Raw genomic sequence first — 20765 nt, forward strand, 5'->3', positions numbered from 1 at the left:
AAATTGAAGCTACTATTTCTTACCTGCTTCAGCAGGGTTCTATTGGTCCCCAGTTTATGCTGCTCAATGCTTTTTCTCACATAGACTCTTTCCGCAGGAGTCAGGTCTTCTTTCATTAGTGCATGTAGTTCTTTTAACTGTTCACTTTCATTTTCTGAGCCAGCATGCAAGCTAAAGAGTTATATTAAAACACTCCTCTTTAGTCCATTTTTCATAATATCACAGTAAAGCAAAATACAGATTTTTTTTTTATTATACTTTAAGTTTTAGGGTACATGTGCACAACGTGGAGGTTTGTTACATATGTATACATGTGCCATGCCGGTGTGCTGCACCCATTAACTCGTCATTTAACATTAGGTATATCTCCTAATGCTATCCCTCCCCCCTCCCCCCACCCCACAACAGGCCCCAGTGTGTGATGTTCCCCTTCCTGTGTCCATGTGTTCTCATTGTTCAATTCCCACCTATGAGTGAGAACGTGCAGTGTTTGGTTTTTTGTCCTTTCGACAGTTTGCTGATCCCATTACTGGGTATATATACCCAAAGGATTATAAATCATGCTGCTATAAAGACACATGCACACGTATGTTTATTGCAGCACTATTCACAATAGCAAAGACTTGGAACCAAGCCACATGTCCAACAGTGATAGACTGGATTAAGAAAATGTGGCACATATATACCATGGAATACTATGCGGCCATAAAAAACGATGAGTTCATGTCCTTTGTAGGGACATGGATGAAGCTGGAAACCATCATTCTCAGCAAAATACAGGTTTTCTAAGTTAACCAAGTAAAGATAAGCCTTTCTCCATTCTTCAAAAATCAAACTTAAGGTAAGAGTGATATAAAAGTACCATACTTCCCTCCGACCATTCTGTGACTTCTGGAATTTTGCATTCTTACCTATAAGGTAAAATTGGTTTGGCAATCTTCCTAACACTCCCAACTCTGATAAAGTTTTCAAATCCAAGACTGAGAAGCCTTTAAATAAGAAAACAATATAGATTCTGATTATTTAGGAAACAGAATATAAAGTTTCATATAATAACTGTGTTACTACAACTAATTTTGTGTAACAGTATATTTTAATTATAAAATTTAATGTGAAATACCTAAACTCGAACAAAGTAAACGCAAGTAGTTGGTTTTTTAAATATAATGCATTTTCTAGAGAATTTAAAAATATGCATTATTCCATCTTGAAGGCTCACTAAATGTTCATAAAATGCCAATGTTAGTATTTATCACAAATAAAATTGCCTCTAAAGACATAATATAGAAAGCAATAGCTATCATATACTTAGCACCAATATTTGTTAGGAAGAGCCTCTTTATGTATATTACATTGTTTAACACTCACTACAGCTCTAGATGATATCTCCTCTTAGAGACGAGGACACAAGCTCAGAGGTGAGGTATCATGATTCAAGCCCAAGCAACTCTGTCTACATCCAAAGGTTATGACTGTTCCTCTACATACATTACCCCACAGTTAGGGCTTTGTGAGGAAGGACCCCTCACCTATACTTCCATTTTATATCTCTTACAGCTCTAGCACTATGCTGGGAACATAGGTGGAACTCAGTGAATACTCAACCCTCTAAAACTTCTACCACCTCAAAATGGGAATTTAAAGAGCTGGAGAACTAAACTATAGATCTCTAAAAACAATTTTCCAAAATAATTATGAAGCAAACTAGTGTCAATACATGAATAGATTTCGATTTTTACATTTTTCACAGTCTTCACCTTGAAGAATAATAGCAACTTAACAGGCTGAAATACTAGTTTACAATTTTTTTTCCAACGCAAGTTTGGTTAATTCTATAATAATAAGGGATGCAGTCTCCTCAAAGTACTATTCACCCCATGCTCTTTCATTTCTTCTCAAGAAACTGTCCTATCCATTACAATAGGAAAACATTGTCTGTTCAAGCACACAATGAGAAGGTTATTTCAGTGTGAAGAAATGTACGAAACCAGACTATAAGCAGTTGAGGCATAGATCCTAATTAGAGATTCACATTTCTCAGGTCCTTATCAGAGATTTAAGCATTAAAGAATCTCTTTTATAAGTTTCCTGTTAACTTTTAGTATTGAGTACTTACCCTCCCTCCTCATTCTAACTTCTTTTTTTGTTTTGTTTTGTTTTTTAATATTGTTTTGTTTTCTAACAGTCTACAGTTAAATTTTCATCTTGGGCTAAGCAATCTAAAGTTCCTTCCTGTGTAGTCTCCAGGTAACTCCTCATTGTCTTTAATTAAAGAAAAAAAAAAAAAAAAAAAAAAGTTGTCCTCAGCCACTCTTTTAAATTGCTTATAAGAGTATGTACTGGAAGAATCTTTCTGAAGGGAAATTTCAAAAGTATATTTAGAAGCTTAAAAGTTTTCATATTTTTTATTCTAGGCTTAGGATTATTTTCCTAAGGAAAGAATCAGAAATGGATACAGAGTTTTATGTTTAAGGATCTTTGTCATAATATAATTCATACTGGCAAGAATTTGGAAATAATTTACTGATCAAAAATTGCTTAATGTATGGTATAAGAAAATCATTGAATATAATAGAGTTATAAAAAATTACGTTTTCTAGGATTTTTTTTTTTTTTGAGACAGAGTCTCACTTTGTCACCCAGGCTGGAGTGCAGTGGTGTGATCTTGGCACAATGCAACCTCCACCTCCCGGGTTCAAGTGATTCTTGTGCCTCAGCTGCCCAAGCAGCTGGAATTACAGGTATGTGTCACCATTCCCAGCTAATTTTTATATTTTTGGTAGAGATGGGGATTTGCCATGTTGGCCAGGCTAGTCTTGAACTCCTGGCCTCAAGTGATCTGCCCACCTCAGCCTCCCAAAGTGCTGGGAATACAGGCATGAGCCAACTTTTTAAGTAAGAAAAGCAGGACACAAACAACACATACTACTGAATCACAAATTTGGAAAACAAAATGTGTGCGTGTATATTTAAAAATCTGTAAATAAATATAATAAAACATCAGTGTAGTCTGCATATATTCTACCATAAGCATTAACTTGTATAATTATGAAAATTAATTTTTAAAAAGCTTAGGCTTAGAAATAATGACTCTTTCTCCTAATCAAACTTTGCCATTTATGTTAAAATTCAGATCATTAAACATTAGAACATTGGTGAAATACTGTAATACTTCTTTGCATTTTTAATAGTCTTATGCAATCACAAAAATTATCTTAAAAACAGATTGTCTTCCTTGCATTCCTCTTATTGAAATAAAAAACATAATGTACTTAAATTTGTTCAGCCATTTTACTATTATGTATTCATATAGGCAGATGAACAAGAGACTAATCTATAACTACTGATTCTGGAATTGGATTTTAGCCTACTTTTTTTCTTAGACAGACTCTCCCTCTGTCACCCATGCTGGAGTGCAGTGGTGCAGTCTCAGCTCACTGCAGCCTCTGCCTCCTGAGTTCAAGCAATTCTCCTGCCTCAGCCTCCTGAGTAGCTGAGATTACAGGCACCTGGTACCACGCCAGGCTAAGTTTTTTTGTATTTTTAGTAAAGATGGGGTTTCACCATGTTGGCCAAGCTGGTGTTGAACTTCTGACATCGAGTGATCTGCCTGCATTGGCCTCCCAAAGTGTTGGGATTACAGGCATGAGCCACCATGCCCAGCCTGATTTTAACCTACTTCTAAGGTAACAGACGCAAGACTCCTAGGTCAGAGACAAAGGACTTTTACTCATGGCATAGGAAGCAGTATAATCATCAACATATCTGCACTGGTTTCCCTTGGTTCCCAAGTCACATGAGGAGACAAACAGCATCCAGGTAGATGCCTGCACATGCCATGGGTTGAGGAGTAGGGCAAGAACACTGAGGCTGGGGATCCATTATCTTATAACAAGTAATAAGCAAGCCTGCTCTTTGTCCTGGAGGGAGACATTACTTCATCAGTCAAAGCTGCTTATTGCAAACAAACTGTGAGAAATGTGTTGGGTAAGAATGGTCAGGGACTTGCCATCCTTAGCATCCCAGCAGGGATATTCAGGGCCGCTGGCAGACTGCCTCCCCCAACAATACCTCTCTAGCCCTACATGTTCTTGGCTGAACTTGAATTTGTGCATGAGTATCACTGTGCCAACATTTCCAGTTCTGGTTTTGATTTTATCCTACTTACAAACTAATTAGCCCATTACTGTTTCATAGATGCTGGCTTCTGGGTCAGAGACAAAGGTCTTGCATTCTTGGCATAACCAGCAAGAGTACATGGACACTCAGGGCCCATAGTGGGTTGCCTCTCTCAACAATATCCCAAAACATTAGCTACTGAAATGCACTTGTCATGCCTACCCAAGAAGTACTCTGTCAACAGCCACATTAGTAGAAGAAGAAATCAGAAGTTTCCATGGCCTTGCATTTCCAATGGTGGGAGCTTCACTCTTTTCAAACAGCTGTACAAAGAACAAAATCACCACGGCCAGCAAATAACTCTTTCCTGCTCCAAACACACCTAATTATTTTAAAAGAAGAAAAAAATAAAAAGCATAAAATAAACAAATTTCTTTTTTCTTTTTTTTGAGACAGAGTCTCACTCACTCTGTCACCCAGGCTGGAGTGCAGTGGCACAATCTCAGCTCACTGTAACCTCCACCTCCCAGGTTCAAGTGATTCTCCTGTCTCAGCCTCCCAAGTAGCTGGGATTACCGGCATGCACCACCCTGCCTGGCTAATTTTTGTATTTTCAGTAGAGCCACCGTATTGGCAGGCTGGTCTCAAACTCCTGAACTCAAGTGATCCACCTGCCTTGGCCTCCCAAAGTGCTGGAATTACAGGCGTGAGCCACCGTGCCTGGTCAAACATAAATTTCTATAGGTATAACAAATATTTCATCCATCTCTCCCTCCTCCATTTAATTAATGTCTTCAAAAAACTTTGAGTGTTCACTATGTGCAAAGCACAGGGGATAAATAGATAACCAAAATACTTCCACTTTTAATGAGACCAGCGCCTACTTAAAATGATAAACAAGGAATAATTAAAAATAATATGGTAAGTAATATTATTTTGGATCAGAGAAGGAAGAAAATCTATCTGTTTTGATGGAGGTGGGAGTACTTCCTAAAATTAAGAAGTAGAACTAAGACTTCCAGAATAAGATGTCCAGACTGCTTAGAGAAAGGGCCATTCCAGGCAAAGCCATGACAAAGCATGTAGCTGTTAAAATAACTTTTCTATATAACCTCTACCAAATAGGCAAGAGATGAGGCTGATAAGGTAGGCACAGGGGTAAATCACAAAAGCTCTGTTTGCTATAGCTAAACAAAGTTTGAATTTTATGTTAAAGGCCAGCAGATGTCATCTAAAGATTTCAAGCAATGGTTGTTTTTTTTGTTTTGTTTTGAGACAGGGTCTGGCTCTGTTGCCCAGGCTGGAGTGCAGTGCCACAATCGTGACTCACTGCAACCTCTGCCTCCCAGGCTCAAGCCATCCTCCCACCACAACCTCCCAAGTAGCTGGGACTACAGGTGCATGCCTCCATGTCCAGCTAATTTTTTAAATTTTTTTGCAGAGACAGCATTTTGCCATGTTGCCCAGGCTGACCTTGAATTCCTGAGCTTAAGCGAGCTACCCTCCTTGACCTCCCAAAGTGCTGGGATTACAGGTGTGAGGCCAAGCAATGGGTTTGACTTAATCAGATTGTGTTTTAAAAAAACAACTTGAATGAAATATGAAGTAAGGCAAAACTAGTGGTAGATCAATTAGAAAGTTGTGTGAGATAATTACAATAAATGTTAACTTTACTAAGCACCTCCCATGTGGCAAGCACTGTTCTAAGCCCTTTACGTATGTTAACTCATTTAATCCTCCAACCCTATGAGGTGAATGCTATTATGATCTCCATTTTGCAGAGTAGGAAATTAAAGATTAAGAGATATATAACCTGCCCAAAATCATACAGCTAACAAATGATACAGTGAGAACGTAAATTCAGGATTCTAACTCTAGAGCCCAAACTCTTACCCGCTAGGCTATATGGAGGTATGATGAAGGCTTAGATTGAGGGGATACAAGTAAACTGGAGAAGAGATACTCAATATGAAAGATGGATAGAAGCTAGAAGGAACACATCTCAGTGACTAATCTGATGGCGAGAGATGAATAGTGAGAGAATATGAGAAGGATTGAGAGAGAGTCACTTAATCTTGAGAGAAAGAAAAATCTAGGATCACTCTCAGATTTGATTTGGTCAACAGGGTGGATATGACATAATTCCTCAAAATAGGACAGAAAAGTAGGATTAGCTTTGGGGTGCAGGTCTATGAGAGAAAATGTGCTACACAGGCAACAGAGTCCAGATAGAACTATTTACTGTAAGTAGGAGGAAGTAATCACCTTCACTGTGACAGAACCAAGCGGTAAGAATAGCTCCAAAATTAGGTAAATTGGAGAAGGAAGGCAGGACATTGAAAGCAGTTTCTGTTATGACCTCCATTTCCTCTTTTAGAGGCAAGATCAAGAGAAAGGGCAAGAATGAGGTTATGAGAAGAATTAAGGTTTGTAATCACTGATATAAAGGATAGAAGAGTGAGCTGACTAGGAATAAATAAAAGGTTTTGCTGATCAAGTTAAGTTTACCATAGGAGAGCAACATGTAAACATCTAGATCAATCTGGATACTTTGACCATAAGCTTATAATGCTACTCATTCACCAGATATGCTAATAAGTCTCCCTTTTAGGGTAGTCAGTTCTGTTCTCATCTAACAGTTTACCAAAGTGGGTACAGATTTTAAAAGTCTACTTACAGTTATTCTTGAACCTCATTTGACTAGGAAATTATAAAGGAGCAGACTGAGTTACAAAAGCTTACAAATAGAAAACAATTACAATTATTTTCTTTCTTGCTTCTTACCATGTATGATTGTGATAGGGAGGGTATGAGTTTGCAGTTCCTTCACTTCTTCAATGCTTTCACGTGATGCCATCATTTGAGCTATTTGAATTAGAGCCGTAGCTTGATCCTTGTTTAACTTGTGTACCTGAATCAACTCACTAGCTAACTTCAATGTTGCTCCTAGGCTGAGTAGTTCAAATTTTGTACTGACATTTGTGAAGGCTGGTGGGATAAATTTTCTCTTACTGACTCTTTTGTTACTAACTATAGTTGGCGAAGACCTAATAAAATGAAGCAAATAAACAATTTTAAAAAATAGGGGCATTTGAAAAAGATAAGTAGAATAATTCATAACTTAGCCATCACTTTGTAAGCATTACAGAGAACAGTTTTTTATGGAAACAAACAGTAAGTGGATATATACTGTAAATGGATACATATTCCAATATCAAGGAGAGTAGAAGAGAACTGACGTTTGTTGAATACTTACTACGTGCTGACACTTTGATGAGCATTTTACATATTACTTGATGAAATCTTCACAACAACACTAGGAAGTAGTTAGTTAATTATCCCAAATACAGATACAAGAATATTGAATTTTTCCCCCAATACCACACCACAAATAAGTGGCGGACTGACTTTAAAACCCATGCTCTATTATACAAACCTAACTTAGATAATTAATCTAGCTCTCATTTCAGGTAAAACTACATCACATGAATTGGTCTTATTTCTATTCCCATGAAGATTCATTTCAAATTGGATAAATAACATAATGAAATCAAAGGATATTTATTTTTTACCTAGGACTTCATTGTAGTGAGAAAAATACAACATCACAGATAGATAATAATATTCCAAATTGAAAACTGGACTTTTCCTATCATTTTTAATGCATTTAATATAATATCACTTCCAATTTTTTAAAAAGGGACATAGTGCTTGAGAAATTCAAAATGAGATATGGCTATATCGAGAATAAAATCAGTAGCAATATACACACTGGATTCAAGCTGTAAAATGATTCCTTTAAATGTTAAATAATTTGTAACATAAAAATACAGATAATAAAAAATAAAATCAATACTGAAATGATCCTTAAATTATCTCTTGACGAAGTAAAAATGTACAGTAACATTTATTAGCTCCAACCTTAATAAACAGATGAAAAATAATGCATAATTCCTTTTCTCTTTTTTTTTTTTTTTTTTTTGAGATAGAGTTTCACTTGTTGCCCAGGCTGGGGTGCAATGGCACCCGGCTCACCACAACCTCCGCCTCCCAGGTTCAAGCAATTCTCCTGCCTCAGCCTCCCGAATAGCTGGGATTACAGGCATGCGCCAGTATGCCCAGCTAATTTTGTATTTTTAGTAGAGACAGGGTTTCTCCATGTTGGTCAGGCTGGTCTCGAACTCCTGACCTCAGATGATCTGCCCACCTTGGCATCCCAAAGTGCTGGGATTACAGGCGTGAGCCACTGCGCCCAGCCCCTTTTCTCTTTTTAACTACTAACAGAGAATAATGTCATAGTCTGAAAAATAATTACAATTTTATTGGCAACATTTATATAATGTACTTTTATTGAATTTTCATATTTACTTCTGATTACCATTTTTTAATACCAATGACTCAAAGGTAAAAAATGACTTACGTTGTTAACAGGTACTGTGTTAGAGGTAGAGTAGCTGGATTAAAGTAGTCCTGAATGTTTTTCAAAGTAGTCAGTTCTGTGCTAGCATTACAAACCAATAACGCATGGACAACCACTGTACAGAGGATACAGAAAATAAACATTTGATGTAAATAAAATGGACCATAAAAACTCTGTGTTAAACGCCCACATAACTCAGAGTTCAGCTACTGAATTAAGCACATGACATAAAACAAACCCTTAAACACACACAGATCCCAAACTTATATTCATTAAATTACTATGCTATCTGCTCATTCATTTTATAATGGGTATGCATAAATTGCATAATTTAAATCATATTTGGACTTCCATATATCAGCAAATGAACAAGGACACCTGTTTTGAGTTACTACCTAGTAGCACAACTTCACAGCCAGCAGTTTCCTTTAATCAACATATCACTTGTGCCATATAGTATTTGTATAATTTTTAAACACTTTCTTGCATTTTTTCCTCAATTACTTCACAGAAATATATGGAAAACAGAAAATCAGAATAATCTAATTAGAAAATTAGAACAAAACAATCCCCCACACACCATTCTTCCTCACAGAAATATCTATATATTCAACTTCATACACATTTTCAGGAACTCACTGTACACATTAGTCGAAACTAGAGTTGGGTCCTTTTTCTTGGCTTTAATCAAACAGTGCATCTTATGTCTATCATTCTTTTTAAATATAAACTAAAATGAGCATAGTAATACTCACTGTTAGTGGGCCAATTAGAAGGGAAATAGCCTTTCAAAGGCAGTATTTCTATCTCATTGATAGATGATGGTCCAAAGAAAGCACTACATGCAATAAAAGTATCCAGCTCAAAGTCTAGGGTTTTTGAAACCACCCAAAGATCATCTGAAAAGACAAACATTTTTAAATATTACACAGACATATACAGTACGGTTTTATATTTTTAGAAATTATATATATTTGCATATGTGTGTACATATATCTATAGTACACATATACATACACAAGATGAGAAGTAAAGTTCTGGAAAGATATTCATCAACTATCAACCTAAAGGTTGGGAGTGCTCCTGAAAAAAAGAACCAGCAACAGATTCTGCAATTAATACAGTACCACTTGAATCACACAGAAAAAGACTAAAGAGATGGCAGAATTACAGGGTGAGGAAGAAGGAGGGCAGAGACATCACATGGGAAGATGAGTTTGCTACAGTGGAAATCCCTAGGTTTTGCATGAACCCACAGAAGGCCTAAGAAGGCAGGACATGGGCTAGCCCATAAGACTATTTTATTAGTCCATTCAGGCTGCCATAACAAAATATCTTAAATGAGTAATTTATTAAGATGAGTAATATCTTAAATGAGAAATTTATTTCTCATAGCAGTTCTGGAAGCTAAAAAGCCCAAGATCAAGGTGCCAGCAGAGCACCAGTGAATAACCAGTGAAGGCTCATTCTCACTTTGTAGATGCTGCAAAGGGGCCAAGGCACTCCCTTCAACCTCTCTTATAAGGCCACTAATCCCATGCAGGATTAAGTTATGCAGTGCCCACATGACTTAATCATCTCCCAAAGGCCCCAGCTCTTAATATACTGGCAATCAAATTTCAAAGTATGTATTTGGCAGTGGGAACAGAGGGCAGGGAACACATTTAGACCACAGTAACCACTTAACAAGCTACAAAAAAAAGTAATATTGGACTCAGTTCAGTCTGAGAAAACCAACTGCCAGGGCATCAGCAATTGGAATAGTGCCAAAGATCAGATCAGTAAGGATATTAGCAGTTCTAGCAAGCTGAGAAATAATCACAAAATAGCAATATACTATCCCACTTTCACTAACAAGCTTCTTTCAGGAAAGCTGACCTTCCTCCTCTCTTGTAACTACTTAGTAATTAGTATGTGAATCTTGTGATATTAAAAGTAGGCACAGGGAAGAACAGGGTTTTTAAAAATGAGAAACGTGTGGAAGCCCTGAAAGAGAGACTAAACTGGCCAGCGACTAAGATTTCAATAGCCAAATGCATCTGAAATTTACTGGACAAAATCTATCAAATTGGATTCATCTAAAATTTTCTCTGCTGCAAATAGGAATGAGATTGAAGTGAAGAAAATAAACTAAAGAGAACCTTAAGACTGAATATATCTAGTAATTATTTAATCATATGCATTTCACAATGGTAACCTATAAGGAATGAAAATGAAAGGTATTAAAGTAAGACTTTCACTTTTAACTGTATATATTTCTTTATACCTTCATTTTTCATTGTATATATTTATGTATTACTTGTTTAATTTTTTTCCCCCCCAAATGCTGGCTTGGAGATTTTTAATTTTTAAAAAATGATCTCAAATGCTTAATTTCTAAAAATCCAACCACTTCATGAATGTCTTCTATGTGATATACATTTAAAAAATAAAAACATACATAATGTTCCTGCACAAAAGTTTCCTTCAAAGGTCACATTATAAATTCTTTTTACTTACTGAATTAATAACATAATTCAAAACATGCAAAACAATGCTCAAAAAAACTTTTGAATTAAAAAAAATAAAGATATAGGGGATTCCTGATTCTGGTGTCATCTAAGATGCTGAATTAGTATGATTGTTGGCTTCCTTTCTGTGGGGAACAGAGAGAGAAGTGGAGAAAACCATGGAAAACCTCGAGTTGGAGGGCCTGTTTTGTACTGGGGTTTGTGTCCCTGAAGTGATTTTGGCCAAAGGCAGAAGGCCTGTAGAGAAGGCGGGGATCAAAGAGGGTAGGGAGTCTCTTGGGGTTCTGTTCTTGCTTCCCATCCCATCCTCTTCCTCATCCCCAATTGTACTGGGACAAATAGAGCCTACCCATCCATTAGGCAATTTATACGTCTGGTCCAGAAATCCTCTGGAGGAAAAAAAAAAAAAAAATCAGGGCAGCAATGCAAGCCCTGTGCCATAAAGTGTGGAGAAAAACAGATGGTAACTCACTGATCACAGGCAGTCTCTACCTCACCTCCAAACTCCTAGGGCTAAAGAATTCTATAGTCTAAGAAATGATACATCTTAATGTTGCTTTTTCCTTTTAAACAGAGGTTTTAGACTTCACTTTAGGGATTGTTCTGCAGGTAGCTATGGTTTTCTGGTGCCTGGGGCTCTCCACCCCATAGCTCAGTTACACCCTCAACTCCCTGAGCTCCTTGGAGCTGACCAGATCGGGATGGGCCTTCCCCGACATACACTGCCAGAAAGAAAAGCTCATAACGCCAGGGAAAAATGAGTTCACAGGCCAAAATATTGAGACATTGAAGGAACACAAAGACTTAAAAAAAAAAAAAAAAAAAAAACTGGATTATAGAGTCATATAGAAAAGGGAAAGCCAGAATAGATGGTCAACTAATTTAAATTTGGCCTGATAAAGAGATGTAAAGAGGTAAAGGAAGATAGTAACAATGTAAAATAATAACAGCCGAGTGCAGTAGCACACAACTGTAGTCCTAGCTACTTGGGAGGCTGAGATGACAGAATTGCTTGAGCCCCAGAGTTTAAGACCAGCCTAGGCAAAACAGTGAGGCCTCATCTCAATAAATAAATACATATGTACATACATACAAGAAAACAGGCCAGGCACAATGGCTCACACCTATAATCCCAACACTTTAGGAGGCTGAGTCAGGGGGATCACTTAAGCCCACGAGTTCGAGATGTGCCAGGGCAACATAGCAAGACCCCATCACTACAAAAAATAAAAACATTAGCTGGGTGTAGTGGCTTAAACCTGTAGTCCCAGCTAGTCAGAACGCTGAGGTGGGAGGATCACTAGGGCCTAGGAGGTCAACGCTGCAGTGAGCCGTGATTGCTCTACTCCAGCCTGGGTGACAGAGTGAGACCCTGTCTCAAAAATTAAAAAAACAAAACAAAACAAAAAAAAACAGGAAAAAGAAATGAACAGAAATATTAGGTTGGAAAAATATAACTGAGAAATAGCAGGATTAATGCATTTGAGGAATCAATAGCCAATTCAGATAATCATATTGATGATATTTCCCAGAAGGAAGAAAGGACAAAAATTCAGGAAATATAAAGGAAAAACTAAGAGATTTGGAAGACAGATTCAGAAGTGCTAATACTTAAATAATAAAAGACCTAGAAAGGAGGGAAAGAATAAAGAGATAAATAGGAAGCTTATTTGAAGAAATAATGAAGATCCATTTACCAGAAGTAAAAAAAAGATAATGAACTTTAGATTTAAAAGGCCTATAATGTGCCCAAGAGGAGAAACAAGGGAAAACCCAGTTAGACACTGTATAGAGAAATATAAGACTATCAAAGTAATCAAGAAAATTCTAAAACTCCCAGCCAGAAAGAGCACATAACACATAAAGAAACAATAATCAGAGTGCCGGCCAGGTGTGGTGGCTCACACTTGTAATCCTAGCACTTTGGGAGGCCACGGTGGGTGGATCACCTGAGGTCAGGAGTTCGAGACCAGCCTGGCCAACATGGTGAAACCCTGTCTCTACTACAAATAAAAAAACTAGCCAGGCATAGTGGTGGACACCTGTAATCCCAGCTACTCGGAGGCAGAGACAGGAGAACCGCTTGAACCCGGGAGGTGGAGGTTGCAGTGAGCCCAGATTGCACCACTGCATTCCAGCCTGGGTGACGAGAGTGAAACTCTGTCTCAAAAAAAAGCCAGGCGTGGTGGCTCATGCCTGTAATCCCAGCACTTTGGGAGGCCAAGGCAGGCGGATTACAAGGTCAAGAGATCGAGACCATCCTGGCCAACATGGTGAAACCCTATCTCTACTAAAAATACAAAAATTAGCTGCACACGGTGGTGCGTGCTTGTAGTCCGAGCTAATCGGGAGGCTGAGGAAGGAGAATCATCTCATCATTCAGGAGGCAGAGGCTGCAGTGAGCTGAGATCACGCCACTGCACTCCAGCCTGGTAACACAGCAAGACTCCATCTCAGAAAAAAAATAAAATCACAGTGCCATCAGACTTTCAAACAGTGAATACAAGATGATAACTACGTATATTAAATGTTGGATTAAAATATTTGAAAGTGTCGTTTTTGTAGGTTGAAAGTATTAAAGGAAAAGAACTTAGAACCTAAAATTTTATATGTAGCCAAATTATCGTCCAAAGAAAGATAGAAAATAGATCTATACTAACCAAGTGTTTCAAGATTTAGACTAGAACTACTCAAAGTAGGCTGTCCTGAACAGTTTGTTATTGGTCTGTAACAAGAAGCTTGTGCTAGAATATAATCCAATAAATCAACATAATGCTTCCTTCATTCAGAAAGCTTGCTACAAATAAAACAAAATACAGCTAAACTAAACAGCATGCTAATGATATTGGTGATTTACATTCTGGAGCAGCTCCTCAGCTCTCTTTGGGAACCAGTAAGTTTGTGGACCAGAACCAGCCTACAGACTCTACCTTGAGTAGCACTAGTCTAGATTTTGTCAACTGGGGGCAGGGTGGGCAAGAGTAAGGAAAGGGATCAGGGAAGAACCAAGGGATGTGGGTGCTTTCTAAGCATCTGTTTTATTGGGGGCAGGGATAAGATTTAAATATCAATTTATTTTTTAAAAGTAAGAAATTATTTTAAAAAGCATAGTAAAATTAGAATAAACAAAAATAATTTAAGATTAAAGAAACATATCCAGGTGTCAATTACTATAATAAATTCAACTATTGGGCTTATTCAATTTACAAGTCACATCTTTAAAATTGAGACATATGCTGTTTATAAGGAACACCTGTAATATAAGAACAAAGATAAAAAAATGAAAAAAGACTTACGAAACTAATACTAGTCAAAATAAACTTAGCATATCTACATTAACAGATAGATTTTTAAGAAAAAATTATTAGAGATGGAGAGGATCATCTCTACATGATGATATAAGTTTACCCCGAAGTTAATAATAATTTAAAACATATACGTACCCAATAAAATAGCCCTAATATATAAGATGCAAAAAGTAATAAATAGCAGAGAGAGAGTGCACCACAGAGGAAGTTTTCAACTCATCTCCCTTAATTACTTAGATAACTGCCACAAAAAGTTAGCAAGACTATATAGAAGATCTGGACAAGACAATTAATAAGTTTGATCTGATCATTAAAGAGTTCTGTATTCAACAATTAGAGAAAATGTATTTCTCTTGTACTATGCCATTAAAAAAAAACCTTAATAATATCGCTTCTGTCTTTTGCCTAAGATCAAGTGTACAAAAACCTCAGTAGGCCAGTCGTGGTGGCTCACGCCTATAATCCCGGCACTTTGGGAGGCTGAAGAGGGCAGATCACTTGAGGCTAGGAGTTTGAGACCAGCCTGGCCAACATGGTGAAAACCTGTCTCTACTAAAAATAGAAAATTTAGTGGGTGTGGTGGTGGGTGCCTGTAATCCCAGCTACTTGGGAGGCTGAGGCAAGAGAATGGCTTGAACCTAGGAGACAGAGGTTGCAGTGAGCTGAGATTGTGCCACTGCACTCCATCCTGGGCAACAGAGCAAGACTCTGTCTCAAACATACATACATATATAAATTTAATAAATTTTAAAGAATAATATTATAAAAATCATAATGTCTACCTATTACATATTTAAGTCAGAAGTTAACAAAAAGTTAAACTAGAAATTCCTTACATTTTTAATATTAAAACATATGCTAAATGACTCACAGGTTAAAAAAAAAATCATAATGGAAAACTTAAACTCAATTATAATGAAAAAAATACTTCAGCAAAAACAGAGTGGTAGGCCAGGCATGGAGGCTCACATCTGTAAACTCAACACTTTGGGAGCCCAGGCAGGCAGATCACTTGAGGTGAGGAGTTCAAGACCAGCCTGGCCACCATGGTGAAACCCTGTCTCTACTAAAAATACAAAAAGTTAGCTGGGTGTGGTGGTGGGTGCCTGTAGTCCCAGCTACTCGGGAAGCTGAGGCAGGAGAATCACTTGAACCCAGGAGGTGGAGGTTGCAGTAAGCCAAGATTGTGCCACTGCACTCAGCCTGGGCAACAGAGCCAGACTACATTTCAAAAAAAAAAAAGAGTGGTACTTTAAGGAAAACTTATAGCCCTAATAATTATATTAGAGAAGAGAAAAGCCTCAAAATTAGCTAAGTATCAAGCTTAAGATGTGTAAAAAGAACAGTATACTATCGTAAACAAAATAGAAGAAATCATAAAAATTAGAGAGGAAGCCAATAACAACAACAATAAAAACAAAACAAAAATACATTGCTGATCTTCTGATCAATAAAGCCAAGTCAGTTCTTCGAAAACAATAACAAAATAAGACAAACCTCAGGCAAGACTGGTCAGACGAATAAAAACACAAACAATACAATGGTATCAGAGAATATGAATAAATTTAAGATAAAAATATTCAAAACTTCTACAGGGAAATTTGCAAAACTTTATTATAAGATGTTACAAAAAAATTTTAAATAAACAGAGATATAGCAAGTACATGGTATTAAATCTTAATTTTTTTTTTTTCCTGAGACAAGGTCTCACTATGTTGCCCAGGCTGGTCTCCAAACTCCTGAGCTCAAGCTATCCTCCTGTCTTGGCCTCCCAAAGTGTCAGGATTACAGGCATGCTCAGCCCTAAATCTTGGTATTTTAAAGATGTCATCCCTTCTCAACTTTATAGGTACAATTCCAATCAAGATCCCAACAAGTTTTTCATGAAACTTGATAAGATGATTCTAAAATATATATGAAAGAGTAAAGGAACAAAAACAGCGAGGTCACATCTAAGAACAGAGAGGGTAACTTGCACTATTTGATATTAGTATTTATGAAGCCATGGTAATTAAGGCAGTCTGGAACTGGTACAACAATATACAAATTAACCTACAGTATAAAATAGGGAGTCCAGAACACACACAGCTACTTTAAACCTGATTATATGACAGAGGTAGCATTCCAGATCAGTGAGGAAAAGAGAGACTAATCAATAAAAAATGGTTACTATTCTAGCAAAATTGGTAATTAAAAAGAAAAAGATGAAACTGGATCCCTATTTCATACCATATACAAAAGAAAAAAAAATCAACTTCAAGTGAACTGAAGATTTAAATCTCATAGGCATCAAAACAGCATGGTACTGGTATAAAAACAGGCACACAGACCAATAGAACAGAATAGAGAGCCCAGAAATAAAGCCAAATACTTAGAGCCAACTCATCTTTGACAAAACAAACAAAAACATAAAGTGGAGAAAAAACACCCTATTCAACAAATGGTGCTGGGATCATTGGCAAGCCACATGTGGAGGAATGAAACTGGATCCTCATCTCTCACCTTATACAAAATTCAACTGAACATGGATCGAGGATTTAAATCTAAGACCTGAAACCATAAAAATTCTAGAAGGTCAGAAAAACCCTTCTGACATTGGCTTAGGCTAAGACTTCATGACCAAGAACCCAAAAGCAAACACAATAGAAAGAAAGATAAATAAGTGGAACTTAATTAAACTATTAGTAAAAAGCTTCTGCACAGCAAAATTAACAATCATCAGGGTAAACAGACAACACACAGAGTGGGAGAAAATATTCACAATCTATACATCTGACAAACAATTAACACTCAGAATCTACAAGGAACTCAAACAAATCAGCAAGAAAAAACCAAATGATCCCATCAAAAAGTGGGCTAAGGACATGAATAGACAATTCTCAAAAGAAGATATACAAATGGCCAACAAACATGAAAAAATGCTCAACATCCCTAATGATCAGGGAAATGCAAATCAAAACCACAAGGCAATACTGCCTTAATCCTGCAAGAATGGCCATAATCAAAAAATCAAAATTAATAGATGTTGGCAGGGATGTGGTGAAAAGGGAACACTTTTACACTGCTAGTGGAAATGTAATCTAGTACAACCAGTGGAAAACAGTGTGGAGATTCCTTAAAGAATTAAAAGTAAAACTACCATTTGATCCAACAATCCCACTACTGGGTATCTATTCAGAGGAAAATAAGTCATTACACAAAAAAGATACTTACACGTTTATAGCAGCACAATTCGCAATTACAAAAATATGGAACCAGCCCAAATGCCCATCAATCAACGAGTGGATAAAGAAATTGTGATACACACACACACACACACACACACACACACCATGGAATACTATTCAGCCATAAAAAGGAACGAATAATGGCATTTGCAACAACCTGGATGGAACTGGAGACCACTATTCTAAGTGAAGTAACTCAGGAATGGAAAAATCAAACATCGTATGTTCTTACTCATAAGTGGGAGCTAAGTTATGAGGGTACAAAGGCATAAGAATAATACAATGGACTTTGGGGACTCAGGGGAAAGGGTAAGGGGGGTGGTGAAGGATAAAAAGACTACAAATTTGATACAGTGTATACTGATCAGGTGATAGGTGTAGCAAAATCTCAGAAATCACTACTAAAGAACTTATTCATGTAACCAAACACCACCTGTTCCCTCAAAAAATTATGGAAATTAATAATAAAGATTTAAATGTCAAAAACCAAACTGTAAAACATTTAGTAGAAAATATAGGTGAGTAATTTTAGAACTCAGCATAGGAAAAGATTTTTAAGATAAGATATAAAAAGCACTGTCAAAAAGAAAAGATTACTAATAAATATGACTATTCTAAAATTAAGAATTTTTATTTATCTAAAGATACCTTAAAGTAAGTGAAAAGACATGATCTGATGAGCAGATATTTACAATATACATAATCAACAAAGAATTAATATGAAGAATACATAAAGAACTTTTATAAATAAAAGAAGGTTATAAAGAACCCAATAGTAAAACGGCTAAGAAGAAACACGTGTAACTAAAAAACACATGAAGAGTATTTTAACATCACTGGTGAGCAGAGAAGTGTGAGCTAAAACCACAATGCAATCATCTTATACTCATTTGAATGGGTTGATCCATAAGATCTCTTATACTTAGAATGAGTACAAACTGATAGAGCCACTTTGGAAATCAGTTTGGCATCACAATCTAAAGATGTGTGAAGTATGTTCATATGCTGTAAGGCAGCATTTTCATTCCTAGAGTAATATTCGAAAGAAACCCGTACATGTCTAAAAGATAGTACAAGAATAATCATAACATCCTGTTCACAATGGTAAAACTTAGAAACCCAAACAACAATGAAAACAATAAACTATAGCATGTTTACAAAATATTATACAACAGTCAAAACAAATAATCTAGACTCTAGATTTAAGAACAACAACATAGATAAATTGTAGCAACATACTAACCAAAAAAAGATAAATTCCAAAAGATTATATACAGAATGACATCATTTTAGTAAGGTCTAAAAAAGCTAAAAATTTTATATAGCTCTTTAGGAATTCATTTACATAAATCTATACACAAAGGAAAGAAAAATGCTGGTGAGTGCAAGGATCAAAAATGATAATTACCTTGGGTTTGGAGAGACACAATGAGGTAGTGGGGTTAACTTAAATGTAGGTTGGTATAAAGGTACTAGATTTTGATTTGGTTTGTGGGCTCACAGATGCTTATTGTATTATTTTAAATAACTAAGTTACTAATTAAATAACTAAATTAAGGTGAGCCATATGAGGACCAATGACTAAGAGTAGGTCACAAAATCTCAAATAATGATTAATCCAACTTAGTGTACCTAAGGTCCTTTAAAAACACTCAATGCTGGCCGGGCACAGTGGCTCATGTCTGTAATCCCATGGGAGGCCAAGGTGGGTGGATCACCTGAGGCCAGGAGTTCAAGACCAGGCTGGCCAACATGGTGAAACCCTGTCTCTACTAAAAATACAAAAATTAGCTGGATGTGGTGGTGCACACCTGTAATCCCACCTACTCGGGAGACTGAGGCAGAATAATCACTTGAACCCAGGAGGCAGAGGTTGCAGTGAACCTAGATCACACTACTGCACTCCAGCTTCAGCAACAGAGTAAGACTCTGTCTCGGGAAAAAGAAAAACAAGCAAACAAAAACAAACACTCAATGTTTAAAGAATTTTATTTCCAAATATACAAAATTTGGGGTTCAATGTTGCCAAATTACATAGACAATAAAAGAAGCATCAACAAACTCATTATTATGTATTTTCAGTTTATTTTCGACATTAAATCAGAGCACAGTTGAATCAATATACTTACTTATATGATTCCAAGAACTAATTAAATGTTTCTCGTATCCCTTTTAATAAAGTTTTTAAAAAGCCCTAATATTTGGGGGGAGGAGCCAAGATAGGGGGAGAGGAGCCAAGATGGCCAAATAAGAACAGCTCCAGTCTACAGCTCCCAGCGTGAGCAATGCAGAAGACGGGTGATTTCTGCATTTCCAACTGAGGTACCAGGTTCTTCTCACTGGGGAGTGTCGGACAGTGGGTACAGGACAGTGGGTGCAGTGCACCGAGCGTGAGCCGAAGCAGGGTGAGGCATCGCCTCACCTGGGAAGCGCAAGGGGTCAGGGAATTCCCTTTCCTAGTCAAAGAAAGGGGTGACAGACAGCACCTGGAAAATTTGGGTCACCCCCACTCTAATACTGCGCTTTTCCAATGGTCTTAGCAAACAGCACACCAGGATATTATATCCCACGCCTGGCTCAGAGGGTCCTACACCCACCGAGCCTTGCTCATTGCTAGCACAGCAGTCTAAGATCAAACTGCAAGGCAGAAGCTAGGCCGGGAGAGGGGCGCCTGCCATTGCCGAGGCTTGAGTAGGTAAACAAAGTGGCCGGAAACTCAAACTGGGTGGAGCACACCACAGCTCATGGAGGCCTGCCTGCCTCTGTAGAATCCACCTCTAGGGGCAGGACTTAGCCAAACAAAAGGCAACAGAAACCTCTGCAGACTTAAATGTCCCTGTCTGACAGCTTTGAAGAGAATAGTGGTTCTCCCAGCACACAGCTGGACATCTGAGAACAGACAGACTGCCTCCTCAAGTGGGTCCCTGATCCCCGAGTAGCCTAACTGGGAGGCCCCCCAAGTAGGGGCAGACTGACACCTCACATGGCTGGGTACTCCTCTGAGACAAAACTTCTAGAGGAACGATCAGGCAGCAACATTTGCTGTTCACCAATATCCACTGTTCTGCAGCCTCCGCTGCTGATACCCAGGCAAACAGAGTCTGGAGTGGACCTCCAGCAAACTCCAACAGACCTGCAGCAGAGGGTCCTGTCTGTTAGAAGGAAAACTAACAAACAGAAA

General features: G+C 37.4%; 1 protein-coding gene across 9 annotated transcripts in view; it reads right to left on the reverse strand.

Annotated features, from left to right (window-relative positions):
- Positions 1 to 20765, reverse strand: part of ZGRF1 (zinc finger GRF-type containing 1) — a 99073-nt gene that overhangs the window by 14251 nt on the left and 64057 nt on the right. For all 9 annotated transcript variants that reach the window (XR_008502299.2, XR_008502300.2, XM_054486462.2 and 6 more), the window contains 6 exons: positions 9295 to 9438; positions 8540 to 8654; positions 6904 to 7166; positions 4342 to 4501; positions 912 to 989; positions 24 to 171 (listed from right to left, as the gene is read on the reverse strand). Coding sequence is in view for 7 of the 9 variants with exons in the window: in XM_054486462.2 (XP_054342437.1) it covers positions 24 to 171; positions 912 to 989; positions 4342 to 4501; positions 6904 to 7166; positions 8540 to 8654; positions 9295 to 9438 (908 nt within the window). In the remaining 2 variants the exon portion in view is untranslated. The remainder of the gene's footprint in view (positions 1 to 23; positions 172 to 911; positions 990 to 4341; positions 4502 to 6903; positions 7167 to 8539; positions 8655 to 9294; positions 9439 to 20765) is intronic.

Source organism: Pongo pygmaeus, chromosome 3 (assembly GCF_028885625.2).
Source record: "Pongo pygmaeus isolate AG05252 chromosome 3, NHGRI_mPonPyg2-v2.0_pri, whole genome shotgun sequence".
In the NCBI taxonomy this organism is placed as follows: Eukaryota; Metazoa; Chordata; class Mammalia; order Primates; family Hominidae; genus Pongo; species Pongo pygmaeus.